General features: G+C 50.7%; 1 protein-coding gene across 1 annotated transcript in view; it reads left to right on the forward strand.

The window, feature by feature from the left end:
- DPH1 (diphthamide biosynthesis 1) overlaps positions 1 to 24,341 on the forward strand; it is a 69,262-nt gene that overhangs the window by 21,329 nt on the left and 23,592 nt on the right. The window contains exons 4-6 of the mRNA XM_060258726.1: positions 9,594 to 9,715; positions 16,006 to 16,160; positions 19,093 to 19,214. Coding sequence (XP_060114709.1) covers positions 9,594 to 9,715; positions 16,006 to 16,160; positions 19,093 to 19,214 — 399 coding nt within the window. The remainder of the gene's footprint in view (positions 1 to 9,593; positions 9,716 to 16,005; positions 16,161 to 19,092; positions 19,215 to 24,341) is intronic.

The following is a 24,341-nucleotide window of genomic DNA, read 5'->3' on the forward strand; positions in this document are numbered from 1 at the left end:
CTCTCCTGTTCGTCACGCAAGCCGTTCCGTAAAGTGGAGGCCGTAACAGGGAACTCACGTGACTGGGCAGTTGGTGATTTTGGCTCCTTTGTAGGGAGGGACGTGCAGACAGGGAGGGACAGCTCCAATGAGTGAAGCTGTCGTGGTGGAGCATAGAGGGAAAGGCAGTCGTGCAGACAGGAGCGGCCAAGGCCATGAAGGGCTTTGCATGTTATAACCGGCACCATAAGAACATAAGCGAAGCCATGTTGGATCAGGCCAGTGGCCCATCCAGTCCAATGATCTGTCACACATTGGCCAAAACCACCCAGCTGCCATGAGGAGGTCCACTAGTCGGGCCAGGATACTAGAAGCCCTCTCACTGCTGTCTCCACCCCCCAACCCAGCATCAAGAGTAAAGAGTATCATGTGCCCCAGACAGAGAGTTCCATCTATACCTTGTGGCTCATAGCTACTGATGGACCTCTGCTCCAGATGTTTATTCAATGCCCTCTTGAAGCTGTCTGTTGTAGCTGCCACCACTTCCTGTGGCAGTGAATTCCATGTGTTCGTCACCCTTAAGGTGAAGAAGTACTTCCTTTGATCCGTTCTAACCCTACTGCTCAGCAATTTCATTCCCATGAGTTCTTGTATTGTGAGAAAGGGAGAAAAGTACTTCTTTCTGTACCTTCTCTATCCCATGCATAATCTTCTAAACCTCTTATCGTCACCCTTCTGTTGTCGTTTCTCCAAACCAAAAAGCCCCAAGTGCTTTAATCTTTCTTCATAGGGAAAGTGTTCCAACCCTTTAGTCATTCTAGTTGCCCTTTTCTGCACTTTTTCCAATGCTATAATACCATGACATTGATGCCTCTGTTCCCAATACTAATGGGGACAATTTGACATAAGAAGAGCCCTGCTGGATCAAACCAGTCGTCCATCTACTCCAGCATCCTGTTTCGCATACTGGCCAGCCAGATCCACTGGAGGGCCAACAGTATGACATCAAGGCCTTTCCCTGATGTGGCCTCCTGGCTCTGGGATTCAGAAGCTTCGTGCCTTTGAATGTGGAGGGTCCCTTCTGTCACCATGACTAGTAGCCAGTGAGAGCCAGTTTGGTGTAGTGGTTAAGTGCGTGGACTCTTATCTGGGAGAACCGGGTTTGATTCCCCACTCCTCCACTTGCACCTGCTGGAATGGCCTTGAGTCAGCCATAGCTCTTGTAGGAGTTGTCCTTAAAAGGGCAGCTGCTGTGAGAGCCCTCTTCAGCCCCACCCACCTCACAGGGTGTCTGTTGTGGGGGGAGAAGATATAGGAGATTGTAAGCTGCTCTGAGTCTCTGATTTAGAGAGAAGGGCGGGGTATAAATCTGCAATTCTTCTTCTTCTAGCCCCGGAGAGACCTCTCCTCCATGAATCTATCTGGTCCCCTTTTCAAGCTGTTTACTCCTGTGGCCATCGCTACATCCTCTGGCAGCAAATTCCACATTGCCATCACTCTCTGTGTAATGTAGTATTTCCTTTTGTCCGTCCTGAACCTGCTGCCCGTCAGCTTCATTGGATGCCCTCGAGTTCTAGTATTTGGAGAGGAAGAAAAAGTTCTCTTTGTCAACTCTCTCCGCTCCATGCATAATTCTATAAATCTCACTCACATGCTCTCTTTGTTGTCTCTCTTCTAAACTGAAAGTCCCAGACTCTTCAGCCTTTCTTTGTAGGGAAGATGCTCCCACCCTCTAAGCATCTTGGTTGCCCTCTGTACTTTCTCCAGCTCTGCCATCTCTTTTTTGAGATATGGTGACCAGAACTGTACACAGTATTGCAAACGAGTCCGCACCATAGAGTTATACAGAGGCAAAGATATATATGAGAGCCAGTTTGGTGTAGTGGTTAAGTCTGTGGACTCTAACCTGGGAGAGCCAGGTTTGATTCCCCACTCCTCCATATGCACCTTGAGTCAGTCACAGTTCTCTCAAGAGCTGTTCTCAAAAGAGCTTTCTCAGCCCCCCCTACCTTATAGGGTGTCTGTTGTGGGGAAAGGAAGGAAAAGGAGATTGTAAACTGTTCTAAGACTCTGAGTGAAGGGTGGGGCATAAATCCAATCTCCTTTTCCTAATAATCCTTAATGTAGAGTTTGCCTTTTTCACTGCTGCAGCACACTGCGCTGACCCTTTCCCTCTGCTGTCCACTAGAACCCCAAGATCTCTCTCCTTCTCAATCACAGCAAATTCAGGCCCTATAACAAATGGGAGGAAGCAAAGGAGAGGCTTGGCTGTTTGGGGCAGGAAAAGTCATACCAGCAGACAGGGCTCCTTACTATCTGGTAGGCTCTGTGTCTTTGCTCTGGGGTGGCACCCGGCCTTTGTGTTGAAGGAAGGAGCTGGTGGGCATTTGCAAGGCACTGGCATTGCCTGGGTTGGACTCCGGGCTTGATCCCTGCCTGGCCTCTGGGCCTTTTCTGCTGCCACGTCGCTGCAGACAATATCCAAGGCCTCTCCAGATGTTTCTTTAACGGGCACCTACATGGAGAGAGTGTCGAGCCAACCGACACTTGAAAAAAATAATGACACCAGACGCATTGAGGGTTTGTTCTTTTGTGCTCCAGCTTCTCCCCTCCGGGTGAAAAGCGAGCGCTTGGAACGCAAACGAGGAAGAACCCGTGGGATGTCCTTGCCTCCTCAGTCAATGGTAGGCCGTAGGCAGAAGGCCCCGGCAAGCGCTCCTGCACAAATGGTGTCGGAATGAATGAAGCTGCAGAAGAGCACAGGCCGTTCTTGGGAGCAGCTCCGGAATGTTTTTTGAGGCAAGGGCGGACTTGGCTTCCCCTTGGACCACAGGGCTGAGATTGGGGGCATCTCAGTGAACGGTGGCATGTGGATGAATCCAGAGGAAATGGTTGTGAGGGTGGAAATGGTTGTGAGGGTGGAAATGGTTGTGAGATTTCTGGATTTGCCAGCAGTGGACTGCATAGATCAGGGGTGGCCAAACTTGCTTAACTTAAGAGCCAGATAGATTAATATATTTGAGAGCCACAAGACGGAAGGAAGGAAGATGGGGAGGGAGGGGTGGAAAGGAAGCAACTTTAAATGCATTCTCCGAGCTGCCAGCTGGCTTGGCTTGGAAAGTGATTTAAAGAGAGAAACTGCTTTTCCAAGCCGGCCGATAGGGTGGTGGGGAAAGCCACACAGTATGTTGAAAGAGCCACATGTGGCTCCCAAGCCACAGTTTGGCCACTCCTGGCGTAGATCACTGCTGTGCCTCACTGTACAGCTTGTAGTATCATTTTCTTGAATTCTTCTTTAGGGAATAGTTTCAGAAGGGCAGCTGTGTTGGTTTGCAGTACAACAGCTGGATTTGAGTCCAGAAGCAGCTTAGAGCACAAAAGTAGGCTTGAAACTCAACATCAAAAAAACTAAGATCATGGCATCGGGCCCCATCACACCCTGGCAAATAGAAGGGGAAGATATGGAAGTAGTGACAGCCTTCACATTTCTGGGATCCAAGATCACTGCAGATGGTGACTGTAGCCATGAAATTAGAAGACGTTTGCTCCTTGGGAGGACAGCTATGGTGAACCTGGGCAGTATAATAAAAAGTAGAGACATCACCCTGCCAACTAAAGTCCATATAGTCAAAGCGATGGTATTCTCATTAGTAATGTATGGCTATGAGAGCTGGACCATAAGGAAGGCCGAGCACAGAAGAATAGATGCTTTTGAGCTGTGGTGCTGGAGAAGACTCTTGAGAGTCCCTTGAACTGCAAGAAGATCAAATCAGTCAGTCCTAAAGGAAATCAACCCAGACTGTTCCCCGGAAGGTCAGATGCTGAAACTGAAGCTCAAATACTGCCACCAAATGAGAAGGGAGCACTCACTGGAGAAGATCCTGATGCTGGGAAAGACAAGGCCAAAGAAGAAGGGGACGGCAAAAGGGGAGATGGCTGGACAGTGTTACTGATGTAACAAACACGAATTTGAGCAGACTTCGGAAGACAGGAGGGCCTGGCATGACTTTGTCCATGGGGTCGCAAAGAGTAGGACTTGACTGTGCGACTGAACAACAACAGCAGCAGCAGCAGCTTAGAGGCCAACAAGATTTGGGGAGAGAGGTATAAGTGTCCGAAAGTCGAAGCTCCTAACCTGCCGAAATCTTGTTGGTCTCCAGGGTGCTCCTGGACTCGAATCCAGCTCTCCGTTCGGGAACGCTTGCTTGCTGTCGCTTCTCTTTGTGACCTTGGGCAGGCTTTTTCACTCGCGCTTTGTTCTCCCCGTCTACAGACAGGGGGACTAGCTGCCGTGCGGGAGAATGCAAAGGTCACAGAACACTTTTGCAAGTTTAAAAAGGGCAGCTCGGAATCCTGGAAGGGCTGAACGGTAATTCTCAGGCACGGCAGAACTTCCGCCGGGGACTTGTCATTTGTGGCGAGGAGCCGGGGCCAGCGTCAGCATACGTTCAGGTGGGGCTGCTGCCAGGGTGTCTGCCAGGGCCCGACGCTGCCAACTCCCCGACATGCCATTCCCCTGACTGCTCACTTGCGAGTGCTGCGCCACCCGTGCCTACTGTGCCCGGTGCCAGCAAGCAATGCAGATGGCTTTGAGCTTGGGCAGAAAGAGGGCTTGTGAGCAGGGCAGGGAACAGATTCATAGTGTCGGACGGGACCTCCAGGGTGATCTAGTCAATCCTCCCCCCCCAAACACACAGTGTAGGAAATTCACAAACCCCTCCCCCCTCATAGAAGAAGAATTGCAGATTTATACCCCGCCCTTCTCTCTGAATCAGAGACTCAGAGTGGCTTACAATCTCCTTTATCTTCTCCCCCCACAACAGACACCCTGTGAGGTGGGTGGGGCTGAGAGGGCTCTCACAGCAGCTGCCCTTTCAAGGACAGCTCCTACGAGAGCCATGGCTGACCCAAGCCATTCCAGCAGCTGCAAAGTGAAGTGGGGAATCAAACCCGGTTCTCCAAGATAAGAGTCTGCGCACTTCGCCACTACACCAAACTGGCTCTCTCCCCCATACACACCCCCAGTGACCCCTGCTCCATGCCCAGAAGTTGGCAAAAAACCTCCAGGATCCCTGGCCAAACTGGCCTGGAGAAAATAGCTTCCTGACCCCAAAGTGGTGATTGGCATTTCTCTAGGTGTTTAAGAAGAGACCACAAGAACTAAGCACTGATGTGACCCTTCCTGCCCTCCCTCTCATGACCTGCCTAAGTTCACAGAATCAGCATTGCTGTCAAAAGGCCATCTAGCCTCTGTGTGAAACCCTCCAGAGCCCACCACCTCCTGAGGAAGCCTGTTCCACTGAGAAACTGTCAGGAAGTTCTTTTCAGTGTTTAGCTGGTTTTCAACCCGCTGGTTCCGGTCTGACCTTCTGGAGCAACAGAAAACGGGATGCACAGGGAGGCTCATGGGTGAGATGCTGGGAGCTCTCTGCCCAGGGCTTCCCAAAATCTGGAACCAGCCCTTCTAAGAACTGCTGAGGGTGACCTCTGCCAGAGCCCTCTTTGGGCACTGAACCGAGCAGGGGGCAGCACCCGTCCTTGCATAAAGCTTCTGGATTGACTAGATCTGCTCCGTGTTTGGGGGCACAGGCTGCTTGCCCTCGACTGCTCAGGAAGGCCCTTTTCCCCTCTTTTACCTTTGTGTCTAGGTCAAGGGGGGCCAAACTTGCTTAATGTACTAGCCGCATAGAATAAACATCAGATGTCTGAGAGCTGCAGCACAAGATATGAACGTCAGATGCTGGGAGGGAGGAAGGGGAAATTGATGGGGAGGGAGTGAGATGGAAAGAAAGCAACTTTAACTTTAAATGCATTCTCCATGCTGCCAGGTGGTTGGCTTGGAGAAGTGATTTAAAGAGAGAAATGTCTTCTCCAAGCCAGCTGATGGGGTGGTGGGGGCTTTGAGAGCCACACAATATGTATGAAAGAGCCACATGTGGCTCACGAGCCACAATTTGGCCACCCCTTGTTTAGGGTCATGCATACATAGAAAGCTGCCAGAGGTTTTTCACATCACCCATTGCCAGATTTGTTTAAATGGGAGACGTTGGGGATTGAACCCAGGATCTTCTGCATGCCAAACAGATGCTCTACCACTGAGCCATGGCCCTTCTCAACTCAAGTTTAGGGGAATTCCTGAAGACTTGGGGGGAGTGCCTGGGGAGGGAGCACAGTGGGAACGTGATGCCATAAAGTCCATGCTCCAAAGCTGCCATTTCCTCCAGGGGAACGGATCTCTGCAGTTGCAATTCTAGGAAAAGACCAGTGTTCCCTCTAAGCTGAGTTAATGTGAGCTAGCTCACAGTTTTTTAGCCTCCGGCTCACACATTTTTGTCTTGGCTCAGGAAAAATGGCCCCAGAGCAAACTAATTTATGCCGTAGCTCACAACTTTAATGCCAGTAGCTCACAAGGTAGAATTTTTGCTCACAAGACTCCATAGTTTAGAGGGAGTATTGGGAAAGGCCCCCCCTCGAGGTTGGCATCCCTACTTGTACCCAGTGATGGTTTTTTCCTTGGAATAATCTGAGTTGAGCTGGAAAATTGTCCAATGCCCTAAATAGAACCTGATCTGCTTTGGCAGGTTTATTTGAATGTATTTAGTAAGCAACATTGTGCTCTGTGTTAATATCCCAATAGGGACAAATGCTGGAACTGAATAGGAACAAAAAACATCAGTGTTGCTCGCATGTTGTATTCAAAGAAATCCAAAGCACTGTGTGGCAAATTATTCTATTGGAATAATGCTTATAAAAAATTAAGGGCGATATAAAATGCACTTGCATTGCAGTGTGAAAAACGCACCCTGGAAATTGTTTGCAAAGAGGGAGCCGTGTTCGTTTGCCATTGCAAAATAAAGCAAAAAGCCCGATGGCACCGAAACAGTTGATGTGCTCATTGCAGGGCACCCAGAGAACCATGCATGATATGCCATAGATGTGGGTGTCTTTCATCTGCTTCAGCAGAATTGACCTCCGTTCCACAGATTTTACTGGGACACCTCATCCCTTGCATGATTTGTTAGTTCCATATCAATCTGGGGATTACAGCATCTCTTTTACCTTGGGAGAGGAAACATACAAATAAGAATGTTCGCTTTGGTTTAGGTTGGACCTGCGCGGCCAATCCATCTGAACTCAGAACTCAATTTTTTTATTTGGCTTATGATACGTATCTGTGTCTTGTTCCTCTAACCCTTCCCCCAATTTACAAATCGATAAGACATCCAAGCACTCTGTCTGTTTCTACGGATAATTGCCTGAAAAACATGAATTACCACAACTTTGAAACTCCCCAGCTCGCCTCTTATTGGCATTCATTCGTTGCTATTCATTTCATGAAACAATGCATCTTTAGAAGTGGAACATTTTCCGTGGAACAATAAAGCCCTGGAAAGTGTTCCTCCTTAGATCTTTCTTGCGCTTCTCCCAGCTCCGTTCGCTGCCAGCAAGAGCTCTGAACTTTAGAAGGGACCTGCTGGCCCATATCCAAGAAGAGATGGGTCTTCAGCAGACATATCTCTTTTCGCCACCTTGGAAGAACAGGGAGTGGGTTTCCAGTGGGGTTTCTTGCCAGTGGTGGGGGCTCCTTGCTTCAGAACAGGGGTGGCCACATTGTGGCTCAAGAGCCACACATGGCTCTTCCACACATATTATTGTGTCTCTCAAAGTCCCCACAGCTGTGTTGGCTGGCTTGGAGAAGACATTTAAGAACATAAGAGAAGCCATGTTGGATCAGGCCAGTGGCCCATCCAGTCCAACATTCTGTGTCACACAGTGGCCAAAAAATCTATTTATATATATACACACGCACACACACATATACACAATGTGGCTAATAGCCACTGATGGACCTCTGCTCCATATTTTTATCTAACCCCCTCTTGAAGCTGGCTATGCTTGTAGCTGCCACCACCTCCTGTGGCAGTGAATTCCACGTGTTAATCACCCTTTGGGTGAAGAAGTACTTCCTTTTATCCATTTTGCCCCGACTGCTCAGCAATTTCATTGAACGCCCACGAGTTCTTGTATTGTGAGAAAGGAAGAAAAGCACTTCTTTCTCTACCTTCTCCATCCCATGCATAATCTTGTAAACCTCTATCATGTCACCCCGCAGTCGACGTTTCTCCAAGCTAAAGAGCCCCAAGCGTTTTAACCTTTCTTCATAGGGAAAGTTCCAAACCTTTAATCATTCTAGTTGCCCTTTTCTGCACTTTTTCCAATGCTATAATATCCTTTTTGAGAATGCATTTAAAGTTGCTTTCTTTCCACTTTTCCCTCCATCCCCATCCATCTTCCTTCCTTCCTTCCTTCCTTCCTTCCTTCCTTCCTTCCTTCCTTCCTTCCTTCCTTCCTTCCTTCCTTCCTTCCTTCCTTCCTTCCTTCCTTCCTTCCTTCCTTCCTTCCTTCCTTCCTCCCTTCCTCCCTTCCTCCCTCCCTTCCTTCCTCCCTCCCTCCCTCCCTCCCTCATCTGGCGTTCACCTCTTGTGGCTCTCAAACATCTTATGTTTACTCTGTGTGGCTCTTACATTAAGCAGGTTTGGCCACCCTCGCTCCAGAAAAAGCAAGGTACTCTCCATTCTGTGGGCTAGGATGCTGGCTGGGTATTCTCAGGAGGGCCTAATTCCCTGAATGGCAAAGTGCTTTTCCTCAGCTGAAGTGGTGGATTAGCACCTCATTTCATGATCTGGCCAGGCCTTGGACTGCTTTGCCTCTTCCCTGGGAAGAGCATCTACTCACCGTCTCTGGGGAGTCGATATGCTTTCTTTCCATTTCCCCTTGCCAAAGACTTCTGGGTTCTTCATTGGACAGCACCTTGGAAGGCAGACACTCTTGCTTGTTCCTTTTTTTCAAAGAAGAACAAGTGGCATATTATGTTTTGTGGACAGTGATATGGTTGTTGTATTTTATAGAATTAAAAAAAAATTGTGGGGAAAGCTTGCATATGTGAAACATGTGTCCAGCTAGCAAACATGTAAAAAAGGACTTCGTTATTGTTTAAGCCTGACTCCTTTTGGGGGGAAGTGGACTCCACTTATGAACTTTCTTCTGGACGATTGGGATTATTGTGATCTAATTTATGAACTACTTCTATGAATCATTTCTCCTGAACACGGTGAATGATGTGGAGCCACGCCCACTTGTAAGATTGACTGTGGAATTTGGGTATCTGTGTATTGTATGTTCCTGTTGTCCTCTCATAACCCTGCGATTACTGAGAGTGTGGCTAAATATCTGCGCTGTGCTTCTAAGAGGAGAGGAATGTTTCAGAGGTTGGGGTAATATATGTTTTCTCCCTTGCCGATTGTGCACATCTGTGCTGTTATGCCAATAAAGGTGGTGGTGGTTGTTGTATGTTTATTTTTTTGGAGAAATTTGTTTTTTGTTACGCAGTTATTTTTCTTGCTTTGTTCCTTTTTTTCGGCTAAGGAAACCAGGCCGGCGCCCCAGGCCTTGTAGGGGCTTGAGGCAGGGAAGGAGCTTGAGACTGGCTTCTCGAATACAGCCACATGGCTGTCTGCATAGCCCCGGCATTGTCTTTGCCGTCCGAGTGGAGTGCTTGGTAAAGGGGCAGTTGGCTCTGGGACCTGCTGACCACCACTCCTCTTCCCTGGCAGGTTCACCGGAGCAGAAGCTGTCGTGATGGGCGATGTGACCTACGGCGCCTGTTGCGTGGATGACTTCACGGCCCGGGCCCTGGGAGCTGACTTCCTGGTGCACTACGGCCACAGCTGCCTGAGTATGTAACCCAAGCTGGCCTCTGCCTCAGATTCAGATTCTGCCTCTTTCTCCCCTCCCCCCTCCCCCATAGCTTTGTACTTGGAGGAGTTTGGGAGTGTTGTTCCTTCTGACTGCTGCGGTACATGGGTAGCTCCATGCTGCGGTGTGGCCACAAAGAGAGCCAGTTTGGTGTAGTGGTTAAGTGCACGGGCTCTTATCTGGGAGAACCAGGTTTGATTCCCCACTCCTCCACATGCAGCTGCTGGAGTGACTTTGAGTTAATCACAAGTTCTCAAAAGAACTTGTTCCCCTCAAGAGCAAATTCTGTCAGAGTTCTCTCAGCCCCACCGACCTCACAGGGTGTCTGTTGTCGGAAAGGAGATTGTAAGCCACTTTGAGATGCCTTTGGGTAGTGAAGGGTGGGTATAAATCCTCCTCTTCCTCTTCCTCCTCTTCTTCCTCTTCCACCTTTGCCTCTTCCTCTTCCTTCTCCACTTATGGCAACACTGAATGGGGGAGTGGGGGAGCAGCAGCACTGTGTTGGTTCTGAGACTCTAGGTGAACACACGGGAAGTTGCCTTATAGTCAATCAGACCTTTTGTCCATCAAGGTCAGTACGGCCTGCTCAAACTGGCTGCGGCTCTCCAGAATCTCTTGGCAGAGGTCTTTCACATCCCCTACTACCTGACTTTTTTTTAACAGGAGCTGCCGGGGATGGACGGTGGCTCAGCGGTAGAGCATCTGCTTGGCATGCAGAAGGTCCCAGGTTCAATCCCTGCTGCCTCCAGTTAAAAAGACCAGGTTAGGAGGTGTTAGGAAAGAAGCTCTACTTGAGGCCCTGGAGAGCCGCTGCCAGTCTGAGCTTGATGGACAAAGGTCTGATTCAGTAGAAGGCCGCTTCCCATGAACCTGGGGCCTTCTGCCACTGAGCCCCAGCAATGCTACTTTTCTGGCAGTGCATTCTGGAGGGCTGTGGGGGGGCAATACCCCCCTTCTGTGTTAGCAAGGCCCACTGAAGGTGCATAACATAAGAACATAAGAGAAGCCATGTTGGATCAGGCCAATGGCCCATCCAGTCCAACACTCTGTGTCACAGAAGAACATAAGAGAAGCCATGTTAGATCAGGCCAATGGCCCATCCAGTCCAACACTCTGAGTCACAGAAGAACATAAGAGAAGCCATGTTAGATCAGGCCAATGGCCCATCCAGTCCAACACTCTGAGTCACAGAAGAACATAAGAGAAGCCATGTTAGATCAGGCCAATGGCCCATCCAGTCCAACACTCTGAGTCACAGAAGAACATAAGAGAAGCCATGTTAGATCAGGCCAATGGCCCATCCAGTCCAACACTCTGAGTCACAGAAGAACATAAGAGAAGCCATGTTAGATCAGGCCAATGGCCCATCCAGTCCAACACTCTGCGTCACAGAAGAACATAAGAGAAGCCATGTTAGATCAGGCCAATGGCCCATCCAGTCCAACACTCTGTGTCACAGAAGAACATAAGAGAAGCCATGTTAGATCAGGCCAATGGCCCATCCAGTCCAACACTCTGAGTCACAGAAGAACATAAGAGAAGCCATGTTGGATCAGGCCAATGGCCCATCCAGTCCAACACTCTGAGTCACAGAAGAACATAAGAGAAGCCATGTTGGATCAGGCCAATGGCCCATCCAGTCCAACACTCTGTGTCACAGAAGAACATAAGAGAAGCCATGTTGGATCAGGCCAATGGCCCATCCAGTCCAACACTCTGAGTCACAGAAGAACATAAGAGAAGCCATGTTGGATCAGGCCAATGGCCCATCCAGTCCAACACTCGGAGTCACACAGTGGCCAAAAAAACCCAGGTGCCATCAGGAGCTCCATCAGTGGGGCAAGGACACTAGAAGCTCTCCTACTGTTGCCCCACCAAGAATACAGAGCATCACTGCCGCAGACATCAGACCATAAGAGAAGCCATGTTGGATCAGGCCATTGGCCCTTCCAGCCCAACAGTTTCACACAGTGGCCAAAAAAACCCAGGTGTCATCAGGAGGTCCATTCATGGGACTAGAAGCCTTCCCACTGTGCCACACCCCCCAATCACCAAGAATACAGAGCATCGCTGCCCCAGACAGAGAGTTCCAGCAGCACCCTGTGGCACTTCCTGTCTCACTTTTCCCAAGTGCCTTGTATAAAGGGCCCCCAGATCTGAAGTCAGCCTGACACCCCTGCATCACCAGCCTGGTTGACCTGGCAGCTCATGCCCTAGTGGGCTACAGGGCCTAGGTGCTGGAGGTGCCCACGTGGTGCAAGTTGGTAATTCATGTTGCTTTAAAGGAACCGTGAAACGAGGTGTGCTAACGCCGGCTTGATTTTTGTGTCTGAGCTGGAACAATCCCTTTGCAGTTCTGTGTCTGCGAAGCCTGCAAGAACTGAGGAGTCGGAGCAGAAGCTCTTTTTGAAGTCCTTCGCAAGGGACCCCTTGTCACCCAGAGCTTCTGCAAACAGATCCCGATGCTCTGCTCAGGAAAAAAAAAATCAATACGTGAATCACACAACCACCCCCCACCCCCCCACCCCCCAAATCTGTGGGGAGTCTAAAGTGACAGCTCAAAGTGATCAAGGGCTTCCTCACCAACCTTAACACATGTTAATTTTAAAACCAATGGATGTTGTTTCGTATTTAATGTCTGCATGAAACGCAGTCCTGCATTTGCTTACACAGGAGCAAGCCGTCGGGGGCCAAGAATCCTGCTCGGAGACGCTTTAAAAGCACCAGGGTTTTGCAAATGGGTTTTGGCAGCGCTTGGGTGTACTTTGTGTACCCACAAAACTGTCCCACGAGAATTGGGCATGAGGCTCAGGATTCTGAGCCCGTCCATCACTTTCCCCTCATTCATCCTTGGATTCCCGCAGCAGTCATCTTCTCCTCTCTTCTCCCCCCCCCCCCCACCTATCAGCTCTTTGCTAACCAATCCAAATCGTCTTTTTGTTCAAGGCTTATTGCTTGGGCTGCATCCAAACCAGGTGTTCTCCCCCCCCCCCCACCGCCATGCATGTACATTTTCCACAGCAGGTTGATGCAAAGCGAAACCAAGAGAGACATCTTTTGCCCGCTTGGCTCACCCGTACGGCATGACTTGCAAGCCCAGGGAAAGATCGGAAGCTGCCCTGAGCCAGGAGGAAAGGTGGAATATAAATGTTTTAATAAATAAGACCCGTAAGCTCAACTCCAAAGTCCCTGACCTCCTGGTAAAGGATTGTTGGCTCTCAGACTGTGGCCTACGCAGCCTCTCCAGTAGGAAACAGCAGGTAGAGACGCTTGGCAATATAGATGGGAATGCAATCTCCTGGTTGCTTCTGCCTTCCCTGTTTGGATCCCACCGGCATTTGCTTCACAGTTGGTTTTTCTGGGGCGGCTGCAGAGCTGGGTTCTCCTTGCTGCTTCACCTGCATTGCCTACCTCTGTGCGCACACACACACACCCCAGGGTGGGGAGGCTTGCAGAGCCCACGAAGGGCTCAGAGGGGTGGGGCAGGGGCTTGCGCAGTTGGTGCGGCTGGCTGAGTTGCTGAGCGCGAGGAGGAGGCCTCGTCGAGCAGGGAGGGGAGGGAGGCAGGCAACGGTTGCCGGCTCCCTAGGCGGAACGGGTACTCTGGATTCCGTTGCCATGGAAACTGCACTGCTGTCCCAGATGCTGCTAACTTTGAAGTCCACCCAGGATGGAATGGGCTCAAAATAACAAGGAAGGGGTGGGGAGAGGAGGAAGGAAAGGCCGTGTGTCGGCTTTTAAGGTGGATCCGCGGAAAGGGGGGGGGCCCTGTCAGCCTGCCTTCTTGGAGCATCGCGGGGCAGGGTGGGGGGCTGCAGGAGAGAGCGCGGGAGGATGGGGGAAGGAGGGGAGAGAGTGGGACAGGTGAGGGAAGCTGCAGGATGCCGCTGGGGTCTCAGAGCAAGGATGCAAAGAGGAGCCTCCCTTCTTGCTTGATTTTTTTACCAGAGAAGGAGCTGGCTGTGCAATCATTGGTCTGGGCTGGCAGAGGAGAGAGGGCAGTCTGTGTCACCCCCCCCCCCAAAAAAAAAATTCCAGGGTGCCCTGCTGGGAGGAGTGGCACAGTTTGCGGAGCCCCTGGCTCGAAAGATCTGGCTGAAGGAGAGCATCCTCTTGTGGCTGCAGCGCAAAGTGTCAGCCGTCAACCTGCTGCGTTGCCAGAAAGGGGCAGAGTGGGGAGGAGCAGGAGGGCCAGTGAGGTGACCTTCCTTCCCCCCAGGGTAGCTGCCCCAAGCGCCCGCACTGCAGGGGTGCTGCTCTTGGGTCAGCATCCAGTTCAGCGCCGGGCGGTTTCACCGATACATAATGCAGCTCTCTCTCTGGCCGGGGATCAGAGTCATCCCAATTAAGCACGCCAGAGTGGCTTTATTATTTATTTTGCCCGGAATTGGCATCTGCAAACAGCGCGCGGTTTGACCCGCATGCGTTATAATTGTAGGATGCTTTTAAAAGGGGAAAACAAATGTTATTCAGAGGGTTTCAGTTGTCAGATCAGGGCACAGACGCCTGGGCTGCGGGTGACCCAAAGGGCAGGGAATTGTTGCGGGGGCGTCGGCACCTTCGTTCACGGCTGCTATCCTTCCGCAGCTCAAACGTTTCTCGAAGCTCTTTGAGGACACCCAGTTTCCATCCCCTTGGGCTCAGCTAAAGAGGATTGTCTTGCCTCAGTCCTGATAAACAGGAATGCATGTCCCCCCACTAATGTAAAGGCATACGCGGCTATTGCGGAATTCTGTGCTCTCCGTAGCTAAGGCACAACGGTGTGTGAACTGAAATTCAAACTGTGCTGTTGATGTGCCGTCCGAGTAAGGGTGCTGAGCACGATTCCTTCGGATTGGCAGAAGGTGAGGCTGGAGCAATATCTCACGCAGAGACTCAGCGGGCAGCCTCCTCTGGATGCTCCAATTAAGGAGACAGGATTTTTCTCTGAGCGAGGCTGATTGACAGGAGGCGAGGCCAGGCATGGCCTCGGTGGGAGGGGGTGCTTTGGACTCGACGGAGCCTTTTATGCTGTCTGTTCTGGTGGCACGCTGCATGGTGGTTTCTGTGTCGTTCCCCAGAATGGGATGTAGAAGTTCAGGATGGTTGCCAACTTCCAGGCAGAGGCTGGGGATCTCCCAGAATTCAAGCTGGACTACAGAGATCACTTCCTATGGGGAAAGTTTGGAGGACAGACGATGACCTCATGCTGTGCTGTGGTCCCTCCTCTCCCCACACTCCACCCCCAAATCTCCAGGAATTGGCAACCCTAACACTTAGTTTCTTTTATAGCCATCCACCTTGACTGCTGTGGTCCCATCTTGCTCACATGAATAGTTTCTCTTCCCCTTCCGTAAACAGAAACTATCCACGCAAACAGGATAGAACCAGAGTGACTTTCTGCCAGTGTTGACTTTCTTATCTGCCAGTTGTGGAGAGGCTGTGTCAGGGGTGGCCAAACTATGGCTCAAGAAGAAGAAGAAGATGACTGCAGATTTATACCCCGCCCTTCCCTCTGAATCAGAGAGGCTTACAATCTATATCTTCTCCCCCCACAACAAGTACCCTGTGAGGTGGGTGGGGCTGGAGAGGGCTTTTTACAGCAGCTGCCCTTTCAAGGAGAACTCCCGCGAGAGCTACGGCTGACCCGAGGCCATTTCAGCAGCTGTAAGTGGAGGAGTGGGGAATCAAACCCGGTTCTCCCAGATAAGAGTCTGCGCACTTAACCACTACACCAAACTGGCTTTCAGATGTGGCTCTTTTGCACGTATTGTGTGGCTCTCAAAACCCCCACCACCCTGTCAGCTGGTTTGGAGAAGGCATTTGTCTCTTTAAATCACTTTTCCAAGCCAAGCCAGCTGGCAGCTTGGAGAATGCATTTAAAGTTGCTTTCTTTCTACCTCTCCCTCATCTTCCTTCCTTCCTTCCCTCCTTCCCTCAAACATCTGACATTCATGTGTTTTGGCTCTGAGATTTCTGACATTTATTCTATATGGCTCTTACATTAAGCAAGTTTGGCCAGTCTTGAACTATGTTGACCACCCACCCACAGGGACCTGACCTTTGTATCGGTCAAGGGGTGGAGAGGGATGTAAGGAAAGCTGAGCGTGTCAGGATCCCGAATGCTGTACCCTGCACTGCATACTGGTGGGCTGGACATGTGCTCTTGGGAAGAAGGCGGGCTGGTAGAAGAGCAGGGGGCAGTTTTTCTCCTTGACTTGGGGGGCTCTTCCTCTTCCCCAGCGGGGTCCCCATAGCAGCAACAGCCTTTGTCCTGCTCTTCCCCAACAGTCCCCATCGATCCCACGTCGGGCGTGAAGATGCTGTACGTCTTTGTCGACATCAAGATCGACACCGCTCATTTCGTGGAGACACTGAAGTTCAACTTCCCCGCGGGGTCCAAACTGGTGCTGGTCAGCACGGTTCAGTTTGTGTCTGCCCTTCAGGTGAGGAGAGGGGCGGGCAAGTGATGTTTGGGGAGGTGCTTCCCACCAATGGAGAAGAATGGGGCAGTGTTACCTACTCTGGGCCTGTCGTTCTGTTCTCCTGTAAGCCTGGTAAGCTGGCTTATTGGGGTGAGGGGTAGGTGGTGGGTGGGATCCAGGCCAGCTGTACAGTCCCTCACCCTCCACCAGCACATATTTTCCCTTTCAAAATGCCTGGGATTGAACCTGGGAGCAATGCTCCGTCTAAGCTGCAGAGTCTTGTGAGCAAAAATTCTACTTGGTGAGCTGCTGGCATTCAAGTGGGGAGCTGCTGCATCAATTATTGCGCTCTGGGGTCATCCTTCCTGAGCTAAGACAAAAAGGTGTGAGCAGGAGGCTAAAAAATCTGTGAGCTAGCTCAGGCTAACTCAGCTTAGAGGGAACACTGCCTGGGACCAATATTCCCTCTAAGCTGTGGAGTTTTGTGAGGAAAAATTCTCCTTCGTGAGCTGCTGGCGTTAAAATTCTGAGCTGCTGCAAAAATAAGTTTGATCTGGGGCCCTTTTTCCTGAACAGAGACAAAAAAAAATGTGAGCTAGCTCACACTAAACTCAGCTTAGAGGAAACACTGCCTGGGACCCTCTACATGCCAAGCAGCTGCTCTACTCCTGAGCCACAGAGCCTCTGCTTGGCATGCAGAAGGTCCCAGGTTCAATCTCTGTCATCTCCAGCTGAAAGCCAACATAGCAGGCGATGTGAAAGACCTCAACGTGAGACGTTGGAGAGCCACTGCCAGTCCTAGCGGACAGTTCTGATTTGGATGGGCCAATGGTCTGATCCAGGGCTTTTTTTGTAGCAGGAACTGCTTTGCATATTAGGCCACACCCCCAGATATGGCCAATCCTCCTGGAGCTTACAGTAGACCCTGTACTAAGAGCCCTGTAAGCTCTTGGAGGATTGGCTACATCAGGGGTGTTTGGCCTGATAGGCAAAGGAGTTCCTGCTACAAAAACCCTGGCCTGATCAAGTATAAGGCAGCTTCATGTGTACCCTGAACCTTTCTAGCTGCATTTGACCTCTGCATCCGCACACTCCAGATAACGGGATGCACATTTTGGCATCTCCTCCATTGCTGGAAATCGCTCCTTTACTGTCCCAGCAGATAGCCAAGCGCTTGCTGTTGTCGAGCGCTAACCAGGTGGCAGGTGGGGAGGCCCTGCCAGGTCCTGAGAGCTGGGCACGTTCTTTGCAAGTGGGCAGAGATGGATGGGAGCCTCCGCTGGCGGCTGTCTAAACATGGCAGCGTTGAAGCGTTAAGCAGCAGCCGCTTTTAATGGATGCCTTGTCAGGGCTGATGGCAGGGCGCAAGGCAGGCACGTTCCTCGTGTAGCGGCGCCAAGATCCTGGCGAGCCAGCACGATGGGCCACACACTTTGCAGGCTACAGTTGCCCTCCAGTTTGGTGTAGTGGTTAAGTGCGCGGAGTCTTATCTGGGAGAACCAGGTTTGATTCCCCACTCCTCCACTTGCAGCTGCTGGAATGGCCTTGGGTCAGCTATGGCTCTTGCAGAGTTGTCCTTGGAAGGGCAGCTGCTGTAAAAAGCTCTCTCAGTCCCACCCACCTCACAGGGTGTCTGCTGTCGGGGGTGGGGGGAAGATAGAGGAAATTGTGACCGCTCTGAGATTCAGCGTATAGGGCGGGATATAAATCCAATATCATCATCTTCAGTCCAGGGTAGCGAGAGAATCCCTGCTGTGCCTCTCTGCCCAGAAGTCAAAGTCCAGAGATTCCAGAGCATCTTAAAAGCCTATGAGATTTCTAAGGTATAAGGTTTCAGGAGTCAAAGCTCCCTTTAGTCAGATCTGGTAAAAAGAACTGAAAAATTATCTCTGGAAATCAGAGTGTTTCCAAGAAGAAGAGATAGAATTTGTACCCCGCCTTTCACTACCCAAAGGTGTCTCAGAGCTGCTTACAATGCCCTTTCCCTTCCTCTCCCCACAACGGACACCCTGTGAGGTAGGTGGGGCTGAGAGAGCTCTGACGGAAACTGCTCTTGAGAGGAACAGCTCTGAGAGAGTTGTGACCGCCCTCAAGGTCACTCCAGCAGCTGCAAGTGGAGGAGTGGGGAATCAAACCCAGTTCTCCCAGACAAAAGTCCGTGCACTTAACCACTACACCAAACTGGCTCACTGAACCAACTCAGGTCCTGGATTGGGGTGGGGGAATGAGCTTCCCGGGAATCATCCCCTGCTCCTATTGGCCTCCCTGGTGGGCTCCCAGACCACTCCCCATTGTGCAGAATGGATCTTTACCTCCTTGAACATATGAAGCTGCCTTATACTGATTCAGACCCTGGGTCCATCGCAGTCAGTATTGTCTACTCAAATTGGCAGCGGCTCTCCAGGGTCTCAAGCGGAGGTTTTTCACACCTATTTGCCTGAACCCCTTTTTGGAGATGCTGGGGATTGAACCTGGGACCTTCTGCTTACCAAGCAGATGCTCTACCACTGAGCCACCGTCCCTCCCCAACGTTTTGCTTACCTCTCTGTTCCAAGGTAGTGTATTTCCAAGTCCCAGATATTGGGAACCAGAAAAAGGAGTGACTGGCTGGAATTTGGAAAAATGGAAGTGGATTTAGGTTCCCCTTTTGGGATCTATCCCAGCAGGGCTTTGTTTGTGTCTCCCCATGGTGGTACCCCAAAGTCTCAGTTGTGAGCAATTTGCATTCTCCTTCATGTTTCTGTGTTCTTGGTGCTTGGGGGTGGGGTTTGCTCAGTGGGAGGGCTTCTAGAGTCCTGGCCCCATTGATGGACCTCCTGATGGCACCTGGGGTTGGTTGGCCACTGTGTGACACAGAGTGTTGGACTGGATGGGCCATTGGCCTGATCCAGCATGGCTTCTCTTATGTTCTTACATTTTGCTTTTTTCTCCCCTTTCCCCCTTCTTTTCACAGGCAGCCACTCGGGAACTTTCAAAGGATTATACTGTCAGCGCCCCACAATGCAAGCCTCTCTCACCTGGGGAGATCTTGGGGTGTACGTCCCCCCAGCTGGCAAAGGATACAGATGCCATTGTGTGAGTAAGGATAACAAGAGTGGTTGGGGCAGGGCCTCTTGTTTTGTCTTGGTTTTTCCAATTTGATTTGAGCCAAAGGGAGGTGCTAACAATTTTTTATTTATCTAAGTGTTTATATCCCACTTTTCTCTCCCCCAGAGGGGCCCAAAGTGGCTGGCAGCAATGGGGAAAAAATGTAATCTAATACAATATAAATCAACCAAAGGAAACAATAGGTTCTGCAGCGGATTCATTCAAAGGCATGAGCCCTTGGGTGGTGACGGCTGCCAGCACAGACAGCTTCAAGAGGGGATTGGATAAACATATGGAGCAGAGGTCCATCAGAGGCTATTAGCCATGGTATTGATGGAACTCTCTGTCTAGGGCAGTGATGCTCTGCATTCTTTGGTGCTTGGGGCGGGGGGGGGGCAACAGTGGGAGGGCTTCTTGTATCCTGGCCCCACTGATGGACCTCCTGATTGCGCCTGATGGTTTTTTGGCCACTGTGGGACACAGAGTGTTGGACTGGATTGGTCTGGTCCAGCATGGCTTCTCTAATGTTCTTATGAGCCAGAAGGCAAGCAGGCAAAGGACTTTTGCCTTTAGAAAAGTCAGATCAACTCGGCCCAGGTCAAATTCAGCTGCTGCTAGCTTGCTGCCAGCAAAGTGTTTCTCATTCCTCCCACCCTAAACCTCTGCACATGTGCAGAATACCCCTTGCTCATTATTGAGAAATGGCAACTGGGGCAGTGCTCTGTGACCTCCCGTAATCATTTGGAAGAACCAAATGCCTTGAGAAACTTGCGTTTCATTGGAAAAAATATATATAGTGAGATTACAGAGTTGGAATGAGGAATAGTTTCAGGGGCAGGCAGGTCCGAAGCAGGGATTGCGGGTTTGAAACATCGAAACTGGCAAGGTGCAGGGCATTGTTCCCTCTAAGCTGTGGAGTCCTGTGAGCAAAAATTCTACTTTGTGAGCTACTGGCATGAAAGTTGTGAGCTGCTGCACATATTAGCTTGTTCTGGGGCCATTTTTCTTGAGCCAAGACAAAAAGGTGTGAGCCAGAGGCTCACACTAACTCAGCTTAGAGGAAGGAGGAGGAAGAAGAAGAAGACCGTAGATTTATACCCCACCTTTCTCTCTGAATCAGAGTCTCAGAGCGGCTTACAATCTCCTTTAACTTCTTCCCCTACAACAGACACTCTGTGAGGTGGGTGGGGCTGAGAGGCTCTCTCAGAAGCTGCCCTTTCAAGAACAACTCCTGCGATAGCTAGGGCTAACCCAAGGCTATTCCAGCAGCTGCAAGTGGAGGAGTGGGGAATCAAACCTGGTTCTCCCAGATAAGAGTCCACGCCCTTAACCACTACACCAGAGAGAGAGACACACACACACACACACTTCAGCTTGGTGTATTGTAGTTTGGCATAGGGGTTAAGAGGGGACAAAGGAAAGGTCCCCTGTGCAAGCACTAGTGCTCTCTGAGAGTTCCCAAATAACACTGGGAACAGCAGGCAAACATCTCTGAAAGACAGCATATTTCTTTGCGTCCTCCCTCCCTCATGTGCCATCGCAGGAGAACATTGGCTGCGTCGTAGGCCCACCGCATGTGGGGCAGCAGCAATGAGGTCTTCCGGGAGGAAGCGTGCCTTCCTTTCAAATGCCCCAGATCCTCCTCTCCTGTCGGGAAAGGGCTCCCGGACTAAAGACAGCTTGCAGGCAGCAGAGCAGAGGCCCTCTGGAGCCCTCTGCCCTTTCATCGGGCGGGGGCTGCGGGGAGGGCAGGGAGGCAGCAGCCGGGAAGACGAATGACTGGGAATGACTGGGGCCTGATGCAGCAACCCCATTAATTTTCTTTAAGGACAGTGAATTAGACGAGCCTCCAGCTTCCGCGCACCTAATTATTGGAGGTAATGGAAATGCTTAATGCACTGTGAACATCATGCCGAGGAAGCCATGGCAAAATAAATAGCAGATCCTGGGGGGGGAGAGAGCAAAGGAAGGGGGAGGGCAAGCTGCAGGAGGGGAAGAGGGCCCCCTTCCAGCTGGCCCCCGACAAAGAGGGGAGCGAGGAACGAGGCATATTTCAGGAGGGGTGGTGGTCTTTTCTTCCCCACAGTGTCGTGTACTCTGCAGGACCTGGCGGCTTCCCTTTTTGTCTTGAGTGGGGAGTGTGCAAATTAAAATGTGGGACATCTCTGTTTCTCCTGCCCCCCCCCCCCCCAAATTCTATATGGCCTAAACCCAGGGCTTTTTTTGTAGCAGGAACGCCTTTGCCTATTAGGCCAAACACCCCTGATGTAGCCAATCCTCCAAGAGCTTACAGGGCTCTTAGTGCAGGGTCTACTGTAAGCTCCAAGAAGATTGGCTGCATCAGAGGGTGTGGCCTAATATGCAAAAGAATTCCTGCTACAAAAAAAAAGCCTGCCTGAGCCCATTTGAGAGCTAGTTTGGTGTAGTGGTTAAGTGCGCGGACTCTTATCTGGGAGAACCAGGTTTGATTCCCCACTCCTCCACTTGCATCTGCTGGAATGGCCTTGGGTCAGCCATAGCTCTGGCAGAGGTTGTCCTTGAAAGGGCAGCTGCTGTGAGAGCCCTCTCGGCCTCACCCACCTCACAGGGTGTCTGTTGTGAGGAGAGAAGATAAAAAAGATTGTGAGCCGCTCTGAGTCTCTGATTCATGGAGAAGGGCGGGGTATAAATCTGCAGTTCTTCTTCTTCATTTGCTGTTGATTTGCTGTCCCCAAAGCGCTTGCCTTTATGGAATGCCTCCCTCATCCAGAGGCTGCCAAAATTCCAGGCCTGGCTGCCACATTGCTGAGCACTGGGAGACAAGGAAGAGAAGACCATGGAAGCAAGGTAGACTGCCCGCTGGTTCTCTTCACTGGGCTCATTCTAGTCACCTTTTATGCAACTTGGAATTAAAGAAGAAGAGTTGGATTTATACCTTGCCCTTCACTTGGAGTCTCAGAGCAGTTTACAGTCTCCTTTCCCTTCCTCTCCCCACAACAGACACCCTGTGAGGTGGGTGGGGCTGAGAGAGCTCTGGAGAGAACTGCTCTTGAGAGAACAACTTTGAGAGAACTGTGACTGGCCCAAGGTCACACCAGCTGGTTGAATGTGGAGGAGTGGGGAATCGAACCTGGTTCTCCAGATTAGAGTCGACCCCTCTTAATCCCTTAAAAGAGCCCCGTGGCACAGAGTGGTAAAGCTGTAGTACTGCAGTCCTAAGCTCTGCTCATGACCTGAGTTCAATCCCTGGTGGAAGCTGGGTTTTCAGGTAGCTGACTTGAGGTTGACTCAACCTTCCATCCTTCCAAGGTCAGTAAAATGAGTCCCCAGCTTGCTGGGAGGAAGGTGTAGATGACTGAGGAAGGCAATGGCAAACCACCCCGTAAAAAGTCTGCCGTGAAAACGTTGTGAAAGCAATGTCACCCCAGAGTCGGAAACGACTAGTGCTTGCACAGGGGACCTTTCCTTTTTCCCCTCTTAACCCCTACGCCAAACTACACTACACCAAGCTGAAGTGTGTGTGTCTGTCTTCACGGAGGTACCACAATTTTTTGTGCCCTCAGGGAAGGAAGGTTACCCGTTGTGACTCTGCATGAGTTATCTTCAGCCAGGAAGCACATTCGGAACAAGTGGGGGGGGGGGGTGTACTTCCTTGAGGACCGGTTATTTGTTGCTCTGTAGTTTCAGGGTATGTAAGAAAGAAATGTTGTACTAGTTTTAACTTTTTTTAAAAAAACAAAGAAGTGCCTCTGGAAACATTGGTACAGAGGACAGAGTGTTGAAGGATGGTGCCCATAAAACAGCACTTTGTAGCAATACGCTCTCAAATGGACCATACAAATGATCGTGTCTCACAATCTAAAGACTGATGGGAAGGATTCAAGGTTCAAGCAGCAGCCCTTTGTGGACCCACTCAATAGAACGAGGCCAGTTCGAAGCCCCTGCTTTTTGATAGAAATGTTAATTGCGACCACAGAATATAAAACAGGGAAGGTGCAGAGCAGAACACTGCAGTGTAGAAGGCTGGATCTTGCGTGTGTGTTTTATTTATTAAAATACCCCCAGTGGATCCTCATAGCAACTGACAATTGTAATATTAATATGCTGCAAAACAATCAGGTAGTTTGAAACAAAAAAAAGGGGAGACTGAAAAACAGAGCAGTCAATGAAAGCCGCCGCACTTATTTAAAGAACCCAGAATAAGGTCTCTTTAGCGCCTATCTTGGAGAGGAAGTGTGGTGGAGAGGTTAGAGCGGTGGACTGGGCTCCAGAGAACCGGGTTTGATTCCCCAGTCTTACACACAAAGCCTGCCAGTCCCAGTTCTCTCAGAACTCTCTCAGTGCCACCAACCTCACATAAGACCTGTGTGAGGAGAGGAAGGGAAGGCGATTGTAAGTCTCTTTGAGACACATGAGGCCTGCTGGGTAACCCTGGGCCAGTCCCAGTTCCCTCAGAACTCTCTCAGCCGCACCTGCCTTACATGGTGCCTGTTGTGAGGAGATGAAGGGAAGACAATTGTGAGCCACTCTGAGACACATGAGGCCTGCTGGGTGACCCTGGGCCAGTTCTAGTTCTCTCAGAACTCTCTCAACCCCACCTGCCTTACATGGTGCCTGTTGTGAGGAGATGAAGGGAAGACAATTGTGAGCCACTCTGAGACACATGAGGCCTGCTGGGTGACCCTGGGCCCGTTCTAGTTCTCTCAGAACTCTCTCAGTCCCACCGGCCTTACATGGTGCCAGTTGTGAGGAGAAGAAGGGAAGACAATTGTGAGCCACTCTGAGAAACATGAGGCCTGCTCGGTGACCCTCGGTCAGTTCTAGTTCTCTCAGAACTCTCTCAGCCCCATGTCCCTCACACAATGCCCGTTGTGAGGAGAGGAAGGGAAGGCAATTGTAAGCCAATCTGAGACACATGAGGCCTGCTGGGTGACCCTGGGCCAGCTCTAGTTCTCCCAGAGCTCTCTCAGCCCCACCTCCCTTACACAGTGCCTATTGTGAGGAGAGGAAGGGAAGGTGATTGTAAGTCACTCTGAGATTCCTTACAGTATAGAAAAGCAGGGTATAAAAACCTACTGGTAAGCCATAGCTCGCCTCCAGACACACAACAAAGCTCCTTGTGCTGTGGCTAGTTTT

Source organism: Heteronotia binoei, chromosome 18 (assembly GCF_032191835.1).
Source record: "Heteronotia binoei isolate CCM8104 ecotype False Entrance Well chromosome 18, APGP_CSIRO_Hbin_v1, whole genome shotgun sequence".
Classification (NCBI taxonomy): Eukaryota; Metazoa; Chordata; class Lepidosauria; order Squamata; family Gekkonidae; genus Heteronotia; species Heteronotia binoei.